The sequence below is a fragment of the Musca autumnalis genome, unplaced genomic scaffold, assembly GCF_047663935.1.
Source record: "Musca autumnalis isolate F117 unplaced genomic scaffold, ASM4766393v1 scaffold_3, whole genome shotgun sequence".
Classification (NCBI taxonomy): domain Eukaryota; kingdom Metazoa; phylum Arthropoda; class Insecta; order Diptera; family Muscidae; genus Musca; species Musca autumnalis.
In genome coordinates this window covers 168,205,107-168,219,221 of record NW_027411866.1, presented here as the reverse complement: position 1 = coordinate 168,219,221, position 14,115 = coordinate 168,205,107, and the positions used below count along the sequence as shown (strand labels likewise).

The 14,115-nt window shown below is 36.8% G+C and overlaps 1 protein-coding gene across 11 annotated transcripts in view; it reads right to left on the bottom strand.

Moving 5' to 3' along the window:
- The window catches only part of LOC141398080 (GTPase-activating Rap/Ran-GAP domain-like protein 3), a 390,292-nt gene that overhangs the window by 124,453 nt on the left and 251,724 nt on the right, over window positions 1-14,115 (bottom strand). For all 11 annotated transcript variants that reach the window (XM_073975254.1, XM_073975256.1, XM_073975263.1 and 8 more), the window contains one exon: window positions 11,247-11,333. In XM_073975254.1, coding sequence (XP_073831355.1) covers window positions 11,247-11,333 — 87 coding nt within the window. The remainder of the gene's footprint in view (window positions 1-11,246; window positions 11,334-14,115) is intronic.

The window sequence follows — 14,115 nt, the reverse complement described above, 5'->3', positions numbered from 1 at the left end:
CTGTGCAATGTATGGACCAACTCGGTTACTGCCTTCGAGTGTCACCGTGTACATCTTTTAGCGAAATTTTTTGAACTTTTGTAGGTGAGATACTATGAAAAGGCTTTCGACACTGTCAAACATGATAAACTGATAAACATACTAAGAGATATTGGGATAGAAGAAAAGGAAATTAGGTGTATAAGAAATCTATATTGGAACCAAACCGCAAGACTTGAAATAAATGGTGAAGTTACAGACGAAGTCCCCATATCCAAAGGTGTTCGACAAGGCTGCATATTATCACCCCTCCTTTTCAATGTATACTCTCAGCGAATATTTTGTGAATCAGTTGAAAAAGAACGCATGGGTATAAAAATACACGGCAAAATGGTAAATAATATACGATACGCCGATGATACCACCATAGTTGCTGGCAGTATGTCTGATCTACAACATCTACTAAACAAACTGACACAAATAAGCGAAATATGTGGTCTCAATATAAATATAAAAAAGACAAAATACATGGTGATCAGTAGAAAAGATAATAACATTTTTGATACAACACTAAAAATAAAGAACGAGACAATTGAGCGTGTAAAAACATTTAAATACCTTGGTGTCCTAATAAACGACAAATGGAATAATTCAAATGAAATCAATCGTCGAGTGGAGATGGCTAGAGATACCTTTTTCAAATATAAAACCGTGCTAACAAATCATGACATAAGCTTAGCAACAAAGATAAGATTTGTGAAATGTTACATTTGGTCAGTGCTACTATATGCAGTCGAAACATGGACTATTAAAAGTGCAGATGAGAAGAAACTCGAAGCTTTCGAAATATGGATATATCGACGAATTTTAAGAATACCATATACTGCACACATAACAAACCAGGAAGTTCTTCGAAGAATGAACCATAACAGACAACTCCTGCATACTGTTAAATCGCGAAAAATCTCATACTTAGGTCATCTAATGAGAAATGAAAAATACAAATTTATACAAAACATTATAAAAAGCAAAATAGAAGGAAACCGAAACAGAGGCAGGAGGGAGACATACTGGCTAAAAAACATTCAAGATTGGACGGGATACAGAGATGAAACCAACTTACTATATGCCGCTAAAAATCGAGAGCTTACATACACTTAGATAATATCTATATTTTGAAATACATTTTTGAATATGTAAACAATAATATTGTATGATCGCTTTACATCCGAATATCGGATACGCAAATAAAGAAGAAGAAGGTGAGATACCAATTCCGATCCCAAACGGTTGATCCGTTCGAGAGTTATCGTCTGATACCCGTTCTTTCGATGAGGCACAATTTGGCCGTATGAAAGTGTATTTGTCTAAAAACTGAGGTTTTAAATTATATCAATCTTACTAAGAATGATGTTAGATTTGTCCGTTGATAAAAAACTCGTACTCAGTATTTTATTTTATCTTCGCGCCTTCATCCCTTTGTTGAGAATTCCAAGGTTTTTTAAATTGTCTATTTTTTCTGTCTCAAGTTAAGCAATTTGATGCTAGAACCGTATAGTAAAAATATTTTACTATAACATGAGGAAGCTGTGCACTTTTTTCTATACTGATATTTATAATCACTTGCTCGCATTTTTATTTCACAATAATGCCTTGAACAGCCCACTGATATCCTATTGAAATAATTAACTATTTAGCTGGCTCAATAAATAAAACCTTAAACCTCTTTAGATGTTACGGAAATAGTGCACCAAGTATATTGAAGAGCCTTTCATACGTATATATTGAAATGTGCGCAATTTTCTATTTTCATCTATTTTCATTTTGTCTATGAAAAGCGTTATTTAATGAGGCACACTTGCACTTTTCTTCTTAATTAAAGAACAAAAAACTTCTTCAGTTATAATTGGAAAACTTAGTATGAAAATTAATTCTCTTATTGTTGCAATTAACTTGTTGCTGTAAAATGAGCATATACAACAATAGAACGAAACAACAACAACAACGGGGAGAAGGAAAACTTTAATGAAATGATTTGGCAAGAATTGTCAAGTAGTGAAAGTCTATTTAAATGTTTTGTTGGAAAGTTGTTTTATTCTTCCGGTAGGGTTAAGTGGTTTGAGAACATATAATGATTTTGCAATGTTCTTTGTTATTTTGGGAACATATTAAATCTTACGTCGAACTAAGGAAAGATTTCCATTCCTCTCTATTTGTTGTATCATTATACGTGTAACTATACTGATGTTGTTGTATGGGCGATATAGCCCGTGGTTCAAACTACATTCACCGTCAACACTTAGTAGATCTTTCGAATAATTATACCCTACTCTATAATTTTTGAATGGTATTATACGTTTGTTTTGCTTAAATTTGATGTAACATCGCGAAATATTCGTCGTAGGCCCCTAATGTAGTATACCATTTTTATACTCTCAGCATTTATGCTAATGAGTGGAGAAGTTTCGTGGCCGCCGAGAACCTCAAATGTCAAATAACAGTTAGTTCGATTAAAAATTTAAGCTAAAATCCTCAAAATATCGAAAATCGGGAGGTACCGTTATATGTGGGTTACACCAAAACATTGACCTATGATGAAGATTTTTACTGGAGAAGTTTCGTGAATACTCTGAACCTCAAATGTTCGATAGTCAGTGTCAGATAGTTCGGTTAAAAATTGTTGCTAAAATCCTTAAAATACCGAAAACCGAGAGTTACCGTTATATGGGGTCTATACCAAAACGTGGACCTATATTGACGAATTTTGGTGGAGAAGTTTCGTGGAAACTGGTAGCCACAAATGTCAAATTCTAGCTGTAAAATTTTAGTTAAAACAAGTAAAAAAGTATCAGTCGGCTTTGCCGACAGAGATATACCCTCAGCCTGTGTGGATTGAAATATTTTTTCAGAAAAAAACGTATGGATTTTGGGGGTTTTCAAACTTTTGGACAAAAGTGTGGATAGATTTAAACCTCAAAAATTTTAGGGGATATCGATAGATATGTCTTTTTTATCACACTAACCTACGAAAAACATTATATCGCTGTAAACAGGGACACTAGGAAAACCTTCGGTAAAAATGTCAAAAGGATCCTCGAACAGACCCTTAACCACACAAAGATGTTGAACATTTGTGTGGGTGGCACCACAAGGATTGGACAGATAGGGCCCAAATTTGAACATAAACTAAGTTTCGACAATATTGCGCGTACCATCTTAGCGAATATTTTCGAACTTTTATGGGGGAGGTACCGGAAGGAGTGGACCTATAAGCACAACCTTCGAATTTCATATTATATTCGAATAAATATTACAATATCCAAAGTGTGGACGAATGCAGTGTTCGGTTCGAGTTCCCCAGCTACTACATATGGTGCCATAGGGGTTTTTACAACTCCTGAAAAAAACTGTTACTGTCGTAATTGAGGCAGCGAATGCAGATTGCTTCAACAAAAATCAAAGTGATTCGAGAGCAGGTCTTTAAGTGAATTTATCCAAAATTTTGTGTGGGAGGTACCCGAAGGAGTGGACAAATATAGTCTATATTCGAACCTGATCTATATCTGGTAGATATATTAGGATGTGTAAAGTATGGACCAAATCGATCACTCCCATCAAGAGTTATCGTGCTCACAATTTTTCCGAACAATTTTGAACTTTTGTGGGGGAGGTACCTGAAGGAGTGGACCAATATGGCTTATCTTCGAACTTAAACTAAGTTTGCACAAAATATTACAAAGGCCACATTTTGGACCGAATCGCCAGTGCGCTCCAACCACTACACACGGTGTCATAGAGGTTTTTTGTAACTTTCAGGCTATTTTCTCAGGAAGTATGGACTTGCCCCTGATGAAACATATACCATCGTATGGGGGGCAGTGAATACAAATTGCTACAACAAAAATCAACGCGATTCGAGAGCAGGTCCTAAACTGAACTGTTCCGAAATTTTGTGTGGGAGGTACCCGAAGGAGTAGACCGATTGAGTCCATATTGGAACTTCATCTAAGTCTGGTATAAGTTTTACGATGTGCAAAGTATGGACCAAATCGGTTACTTCCTTCAAGAGTTATCGTGTGCATAAATTTTCCGAATATTTCCGAACTTTTGTGGAACGAGTGAACCGATATAACCCAACTTAAGCTAAGTTTGGACAAAATATTACGAAAGCCAAATTTTGGACCGAATCGGTTGATCCGTTTCAGAGTTATCGTGCGCACCAGCCAGACTCCAAATTGTCTGAAACGGATTTCGTCCAAACATACTAGGGGTCTAAAACCATTATTTCGATGAGGCACATATGAAAGTGTATATACCCTCGTTAGCATAAATGCTGAGGGTATAAATACCGAAAATCGGAAGGTACCGATATATGGGGGCTATACCAAAATATTAGCCCATGTTCTTCATATTTAGTCCATTATTACCCACGGACACATACTACGTTTGTGCTGAATTTCAGAAACATATCTCCATTCGTTTGCAAGTTATTAAGCAAAGATCGACTCAGAATTTTACCCTGATCAAGAATATATGGACTTTATAGGGTCGCAAATGATTATTTTAATGCGTTACAAACGGAACAACAAACCTAATATACCCTCTATACTATGGTGGAGGGTATAAACAAATTTTTGTCGTTGTTGGGCCCTCCTAACGTACATATGTACATATATTGAATGAAGTTGTTTTCCTTATTGTTGGTAGGATAGAATATGGAATTTTTATGCCCTCCACCATAATATGGAGGGTATAATCAAATTTGTCGTTCCGTTTGTAACACATCGAAATATTTATCGGAGGTCCTATAAAGTATATATATTCTTGATCAGGGTAAAATTCTAAGTCGATATAACCATGTCCGTCTGGCCGTCTGTTGAAATCAAGATACAGCTCGCAATTTTAAGATAGAGCTCTGCAATTTGGTATAGAAGTTTCTATTACTCCTAGCATGAGTGGTATTGTAAATGGGCTATATCGGTCCACGTTTTGATATAGCCCCATATAACGAAACCACCCGATTTTCGGTGTTTTTAAGGTTTGAGCTTCATTATCACACCAAAATGACTGAAATTTGGTACTTAGTCTTCGTTGGGGGTATACAACTTTCTCTCAGAGTTTAGTCGGTATAGGTCAACGCCTTCATATAGCCCCCATAGGACGGTACCTCCCGATTTTCGGTATTTTGAAAGTTGTTGCCTCAATATTCCTCCGAAATGGCTAAAATTTGGTATTTAGTCTTCGCTGGGGGTATACAACTTGCCCTTAGAATTTTGTCGGTATAGGTCCACGCCTTCATATAGCCCCCATAGAACGGTACACCCGTTTTTCTATTTTGAAGTTTGTGGCCTCCATATTAATCTGAAATGGCTAACATTTGGTATTTAGTCTTTGCTGGGAGAATAAAACTTTCATCCAGAAATTTGTCGGTATAGACTCAAGCCTTTTTATAGCCCCCATAGAACGGTACCTCCCGATTTTCGGTTTTTTTTTAGGTTGTGGCCTCAATATTCCTCCGAAATGGCTAAAGTTTGGTACTTAGTCTTCGCTGGGGGTATAAAAATTCCCGGGATTTTTTTTGGTATAGGTGCACGCCTTCATATAGCCCCATAGAACGGTACCTCCCGATTTTCGATATTTTGAAGGTTGTGTCCTCAATATTACGCCGAAATGGCTGTAATTTGGTGTTTAGTCATCATTTAGGGTATACAACTTCCCATATGTAATTTGTGGGTATAGACCCACGCCTTTATATAGCCCCCATAGAACGGTACCTCCCGAATTTCGGTGCTTTGAATGTTATGACCACAATAATCCATCGAAGTGGCTGAAATTTGGTATTTAGTGTTCGGGAAATCAACTTTCCCCTTTAATTTTGTCGGTATAGGTGCACGCCTTCATATAGCTCCCATTGAACGGTACCTCCCTATTTTCGGTATTTTGAAAGTTGTTGCCTCAATATTCCGCCAAATTGTCTCAATTTTGGTGTTTAGTCTTCATTTGGGCTATAAAACTTTCCATATGAAATTTGTACAGGTCCATGCCTTTATATAGCCCCCATAGAACGGTAGCTCCCGATTTTCGTAATTCTAAAGGTTGTGACGTCAATACCCCACCGAAATGACTGGACTTTGTTATTTAGTCTTCCTGGGGGTCATAAAGTATTCCTGAAAAGATTTACTAGTATATGTCCACGTCTTCCTTTATGCCCCATAGAAGCATACCTCTTAATTTTGGCATTTTTTAGGTTTTAGCCACATTCTCTTACCCAAATATCGAAAATTTGTAATTAGTCTTCTTTGTCTTTATAGATCGACGAAATTTGCTGACATTTGGTAATTAGTCTTCTTAATAAACGAAAGGAAATTAATTGTTCCATTTTACTTCAATATAACTCGTGGTGGAGGGTATAACAAGTTCGGCCCGGCCGAACTTAACACCGTTTTTACTTGTTATGGTGTAGGAAGTGACACTCTTCTATATCTGCCCAACGCAAATTATCACATTTGCTGGGTTCTAAAACTCTTATGTCTAAAGCGTTTACGGTTAAGAAACAAAAGCTGTTGGTTTGGAAATAAGGAGACCAAAGTCATGTTGACCTGTGTTTTTAAGCCACTCAGTTACCAAACTATTAGTTACTGTGGCTACCTTCGTAAGACTATGAAAGAAACTAGTCGGTCTTATTAAAGACCATTATTTACTCAAGTTTTTATAAAAAAAAAAATTGGAAAATATGTACTTGAAGACATAATTAAATGTGAAATACTCTGAATTTGTATGTATGACGTAGCTGTATTTCTAGACACACTTATAAACAAACCGCTCTGTCATATTTACAACATTCACTGACAATTCTGAGTGTGCACTTTTCACAGCGGTTTGTTAAAATACATAGCCTTTTTGTTCTGTTTCTAACTTTTCTCGCGTTCAAATGTACTTTTCTGCGGTTTTCTGTCCATGAGTTTGTCATTTTTATTATTGTTTTCATAACGAGCGGCATTTCCCATTCTTAAAGACGGCATTCATTTGTACTACTACCATTCTTTGTTCATTCATTCACTTGCTGGTTTTAGCAAAGCAGAAACTGGTTGTCTCTTACATTTCTTAATGTCACATTTAGTGCTGTTAGGTTTTGCAACTATTCTCAGTGCCATTCTCTCGCCACTATTACCACATACATTTTCAGGGTTTTAAATGTATGTATGTAGTTCTTGCCACCCACATATATACAGCCAGACACACATATACTTTTGCTACACGTTCGTTTATATTCATGAATATATGACATTTTTCAAAAATGCCGTATAATGAAGAACAGTTTTCCTTAGTCAGGAACATAATCAGGATAGTAAAATGTGCTGGCAAACCATATTGTCGTAGACTTCCTTTGAAAAAGTTGCATAGTTTATGGAAAAAAGTGGACGGCTTAAATTAGTGCATAAATTTTAATATTTATAATATACAGGAGCATATAAAATTGTTTTTGTTTTAGGAGTACACTTTTACCTTCTTCGTAATTTAAAGCATTTTATATTTATACTGTATTTAATATTTAAGAGTATTTGAAAATAAAGTAATAATTTCTTTTTATTTGGAACATCGTAACGCATCACATTAAAGTAGAATTGCGATTATTCGTAAATCAAGAAACCAGCCAAATTATCAATTCCTGAAAAATAAAAACCTTAAAAGCTTTTGTGGAAGCTTTTTTATCGAATCACTTTATGATTAAGATTTAATGCAATCTTAGGTTAAAACTCTTCAAAGTATCATACAGGTATCATAAAATATCATACAGATCAGCCAATTCGGCCTTCGTAATATTTTGAACAAAGTCAGTTTAAGATGAGGCATCGGTCCACTGTTTTAGTATATCCACACAAAAGTTCAATAATGTTCGAAAAAATCTTGCACACGATAACTCTTGAGGGGAGTAACCGATTTGGTCCATACTTTGCACATCGTGAAATTTCTACCAGACATAGATGTGGCTCCAATACGGACTCCTTCAAAATTTCAAAAAATTTCAATATAAGACCTGCTGTCGAATAGCTTAGGTTTTTGTTGTAACAACTTGTATTCGCTGCAGCCATTACAACGGTACGATTTTTTTCAGGGGAAGACCATACTTCCTGAGCAAATAGCCCAAAAGTTGTATAAACTCCTATGGCGCAGAATATAGTGGCTGGAGCGCACGATAACTTTTGAACTTATCAACCGAACTGGGCCCTAGCAATATTTTGTCCAAATTTAGTCTATGCTCAAAGATGGCCAATATTGGATAAATAAAAAAGATAAATAAATACGCGATATCTCTTGAACGGAACAACCAATTTGGTCCAAACTTGGATCTCGTGATATTTTGTATAAATTTAGTTTAACTTTTAAACTGGTCCATATATGTAGGTCTTCTCCTTAGAGTACGCCCCCACAAAAGTTCAACATTTTTGTTTAAGTGCAATTTAGGGTCTGCTCGAACATGCTTTGGAAATGAACATCGATGCTACTCGTTGGGTTTACAGCGATATTATATTTTTCATTGAAAGTCCATGCTTCCTGACAAAGTCATCCGAAAGCTCTAAGTTACACGGTGACTAAATGAAATGATTGGTGGGCGATATATCTATCGAAAAGAAATGATGAAAGTTTCGATTCACATAGGCTAAGGGTATACCTCTGTCGGCAAACCCGACAGATACTTTTTTACTTGTCCTACAAACAATTAAAATTTGCATTGAAAAAACATATGTGCAACTGCATCAGTATGAAGGCTTATTCAGGACTGCCTGATAGACTCGTTGATCTAGATGTTCTTATCACGGACCGGTCTATTGAGTCATTATATTGTTACAAACAGGACCACAAGGAGTACCTTCGCTAAAAATTTTAAATTTCGAACAGTCCTTAAAATACTCTTAGGCGAAAATTTGAGTATGGCATTCACTGTACTTTTGTACTGCCTGTGCAACAGCATCAGTGTGAAAGCTACTGAGTGATGTCCATATCTATACATAGGTTCTCAATACAGAACGGCCTATTGTTTTTGTTCCTACTTTTGATCTTGTCGAAAATAGCGCTAGCTTGCGCATACGACTTAAAAGACTGTCGAATGTTACACCCGATATTTTGTTGATTAGTATCGAAGACCTTCGATAGGTAAGGAGCCAGCATGACTGTTCGGTCACACGGCCTGTTTTGGTTAAGTCTTCAATTGATATGTGTGGATATGACGTGTATGGACGCCTTAAACATACTGTTACACCCAATATTTTGGGGAAGGTCGTGATCAGAATCGGGGCACAATCGTCTAATATGTTCAAGGGGAACCTCATTTCTGCCGTCCATGTGGTGGACAGTGTGGCAGGGGAATTAGCGGGGGATATTTGCATGTCCTTTAGATGGAAGTATTGCACTAAATCAGCTATGTACATAAATAGGACTCGACGTCCAGATCGTAGAATCATCAGCATATATTACGAGATATCACCCCGCCTTAGGAAACTCGCTGTTTGTTTGTTTGATAGCCAAAAAAGGCTATTGTCTTTTTGGTGATTTTTCCCATAAAGTGAGCAATTATTGGGCAAATCAATGGATTTTAGTGTTACCTCGAACAATATATAATAATTGGTATCCCATAAATTTGTGTATTTTGATCCTTAGCCCAGGTTAAGCCAATTTCCATTAGCCCTTTATGTAAGGATCGGCAAAAGGCATATCTATAAGGCATTAATTCCTACCGAAGAATGTTTTGGGACTATTACCACTGTTCTGCGTCTCCACAATTTATTCTTGAGCTCGAGTCGTCATAACATTGGGGAAGAGTTTTTTGTTTCAATACAAAGAACTAAGTGGCGTTGGACAAAACTAGTCTTCTCTGCCTTTCCCTAAAGTAAATCAATTTTAACTACACCAACATTAAAATTTGTTGTTTTCTTTTTTGTAAATTTGAAAACAGCAAATATGAGATTAAGGTGACTTACTTTAAAAATAATAACACTATGCAACAAAATGGTGAAAGTCTGGGGAAGAAATAACTCCTTTTGGGGATGGATGTCCTTGGTGAGTATATTAAGAACCCCGAAGGACAGATCCGCCGTGAGTCGAATTTTCGAATAAGTCGAATCGAATAAGGATTATTTTCGTAGAGCACTTCGACCTTTTAACTCGCTTCCTTCAATGTCCTTTTCGTCCTTTATTTTAAGAGCCGCTATAAAAGTACCACAAGATGACGTTTTTCAGCTTCGAAATGTTCTTCAAAAATGTCTCTCAGAAAATTTTAGGTACGGCTATCATTGACAAGTAATCGATATTGTCGCGTTTTTATAGTCATCTTTGCTAAAAAAACAGTGTTTTGTGTTTTTGTATGTTCTGTAACGAATATACAAAAACAGGGTAAATGCACAAAACGACCACGAAAACGCCGCAAAATCGATTAGTTGTCAATGATATCCGTACCTAAAATTTTCTGTCCGACATTTTTGCAGAAAATTTCGAAGCTGATAAACGTCATCTTGTGGTACTTTTATAGCGGCTCCTAAAATAAAGGACGAAAAGGACATTGAAGGAAGCGAGTTAGAAGGTCGAAGTGCTCTACGAAAATAATCCTTATTCGATTCGACTGAAGACATGTCATCTCAAAAATAAGCTAAAACAACAGTGAACAAAGATATAACGCTAATTCCTGATGCCTTACAGGATCTCTAGCAGAAACTTCATCACGCCATAACGCGGAAGTTCGACTCACGGTGGATCTGTCCTTCGGGGTTCTTAATATACTCACCAAGGGCTTTCATCTCCAAAAGGAATTAGCTTTTCCCCAAAATTTGTGTTCACAGTGTAAGATGTGTTTTTACATCTCAAGAAAACTGCCAAAGTGAATCTAAAAGCAGAATTTTATTATTAAGCACAAATAAATAACATCCTAGGAGTAATATTAATTATGCAATTAATTTAAGAACTATATCTTAAAAAGACAATATCGATTTCAATGAACGGATTTATTTTATGCCGGCCTTGAATATATACGCGACGAAGCTTTAAAAACGGTGTGAAAAATATAATTTACCCTCCATCCGTGTAGGCTATGGCTCATGTGGCCAAAATGATTTAATAGAATGACGAAACAGCAATATATGTACGTAGATTTTGTATACACGATTGCGTGTTTACATTACAGTTATCAAAAGCGCTTAATCTGGAAATTTATTTGAATACCCTCCTCACATTTGAATGATAATAAACAGAGTATTTTAAAATTAATTACTTACTTCATCTTTTTCAGCAAGTGATTCACCATTTTCAACACGAAATCGTTTAAAATTTGGATCTATGCCATCCAGATCTGTTTGTGGTAACTGGAAATAAAATATGAATTGTTAAATGAATTATTTAATAATGTAAATTTTAATGAAATATAACACTTTGCGACAAAAAAATGACAAGGAAATTTGAGTGGATTATGAAAGTAGGCGGGGCAAGTTTCGCCCATTTATAGTTATTTCAAAATATTCGAGTTAAGATATCTTGGAATCCTTGCATTTTAGTTATATAGTGTCTTTGGCAACTTTACAAAGAAGGACGTGAGGAATATTTCTGTTAAAAATGTTAACCCTCATGCGGTTCATCAAAGGGGACTTTTTGGTCCTTTTTTCGAAAATCTTTCAAAAACTCCTCTAAAATGTTCGTCATAAAATGTTACTATCCCAGAATACACCAAATCTATAAATATTATTTAATCGCCAGGAAGCTCTAAAAATGAAAAACACGTTTTAGGTTTAAAGTCGGACTTCATCTGAGTTTATTCAAAATTATCCCAAAAAACATAATTTTAGAGCGATGACGTCAAAGACAAAAATATTCTTCACCAAATTTCATTATGGGTCGCCAAAGAAATGAAATGTCTATTTACATTGCATATCATGTAAATATCAGTGTCAATTTTTCTGAAAAAACATGAAAATATTTCCCATTTTTTGATGAAATTTTTTCTTCTTCTTTTTTCGAGTTGATGCGTAGTATGGAACATGGTTCTAAGTGAAAAGTGAGAAAAGAAGCAAAATTCTACACAAAATTTGAAATTCAAAAATGCACCGCCATGTGGCTCGAATTTATATTCCTTTTTAGCGGGTTCATCATCGCTCATTCTTATTATATAACCTAGCCAACGCAATCGCTGCATCTCGATACGTTTGACTATATTGATGTCGTTGTATAGCAGATACAGCTCGTGGTTCATACGACGTCGATATTCACTGTCTACGCAGATTGGTCCGTAGATCTTTCGAAGCATTTTTCTCTCAAACACGCCAAGCACTGCCTTATCTGCTTGCGCAAGTACCCAGGCTTCGGAACCATACATCAGCACGGGTTGTAACAGTGTTTTGTAGAGCGTTATTTTTGTTTGACGAGTTGTGGCTTTGTTTTTAAAGTGCTTACTTAAGCCAAAGTAGCATTTTTTGGCCACTTCAATTTTTCTTTTTATTTCACAACAGTAGTGGGATTCTGTAACTCAATTTTGCTGTTATCGATAATTGTCGGTAAAATTAAAATGCTTATAATTTCGACAATTAACGAAATTTTTCGGTAATTTAACGATGAATAAAAAGTAGTCGCTAGCCTCTACCGACACAAACAGTGATGCCAACTTTTCTTTATGTTTTTAGTCATAATTTTGCGATTTAATTTTACCGATTTTTGTCGGTAACAGCAAAAATGAGTTACAGAATTCCACTACTGATGTCGTTTGTTGTGTTTACGGCGGTGCCGAGGTATACGAAGTCTTTTACTACCTCAAAATTATAGGAACCAACTTCAACAGTTGGTCCGATCTCAATGGACGCATTGGGCGTCGACACCATCAACTTGGTCTTCTCGCCGTTTACCGCCAGACCAACTTTAGCAGGTTCGCCTTCGACCTTCATAAAGGTATCGGTTACTTCTTTTACTGATCGTCCCATGATGTCTATATCATCAGCATAAGCAAGTAACATGTGGCTATTGGTGTAGATTGTGTCACTTCTTTTGACGTTTGCCTCTCGTATAACCTTTTCTAGCAGGATGTTGTAAAGATCACACGAAAGGCTGTCTCCTTGCCTGAAATCTCTTCGGAGAGGTTCTTTCCTATTTTAACTGAAGATCTTGTGTCAGTTAGAGTCATTTTACAAAGCCGAATGAGCTTTGCGGGGATTCCAAATTCAGACATGGAGTGGAATACCTTTGAACGTAGCGGGCTGTCGAAGGCTGCTGTATAATCGACAAAAAGGTGGTAGGTGTCGATCTGCATCTCTTGGGTCTTCTCCAGGATTTGCCGCAGGGTAAATATCTGGTCAATTGTGGACTTGCCAGGTCTAAAGCCGCATTGGTATGATCCAACTATTTCGTTGACCATGGGCTTTAGTCGTTCGCACATTATCCCTGACACTATCTTATAGGCCATAGGGAGAAGACTTATGCCCCTATAGTTGGAACATACGGTCTTATCTCCTTTCTTGTGGACGGGACACATGATGCTCAGGTTCCAATCATCGGGTACGCGTTCTTCCTGCCAGATGGTGGTAACTAGCTGATGCATACACCTTATCAGCGCGTCGCCTCCGGTTGTAAACAGCTCGGTTGGTAGGCCTTCAGCTCCTGCTGCCTTATTATTCTTCAGCCGTTTTATTGCTGTCTTTACCTCATCTTGGTCGGGTGTCAGCCGGGATACCAATAGTTTGGAAAAATGTTCTTTCCATATCCTTAGCACACTATCTGTATCAGCTACCAGATTACCTTGCTGGTCTCTACAGGAGGATGTGCCAGTTCCAAAGCCATCAGTTTGATGTTTCACTCTTTGGTAGAATTATCGGACTTCATTCTATCTCTTGTACATCTCGATTTGTTCACACTCCCGCTTTTTTATCTCTCTCTTTTTCCTGCGGAAATGACGTTTCTCCTCTCTCCTTTTCTCCCGATACCTCTCTTGTGCGCTACGCGTTGCTACTGATTGTAAAGTAGCCCTATATGCTGCATTTTTCTCTTCGGTGTCAGCACGACACTCCTGATCTTACTATGGATTCCTTGGTGGAGGTATCTGGTATCCAAGTACTGTTATTTGCGTACTGTATTTTGCGGCTGTTTGAATGGAGTTGACAATGTTTT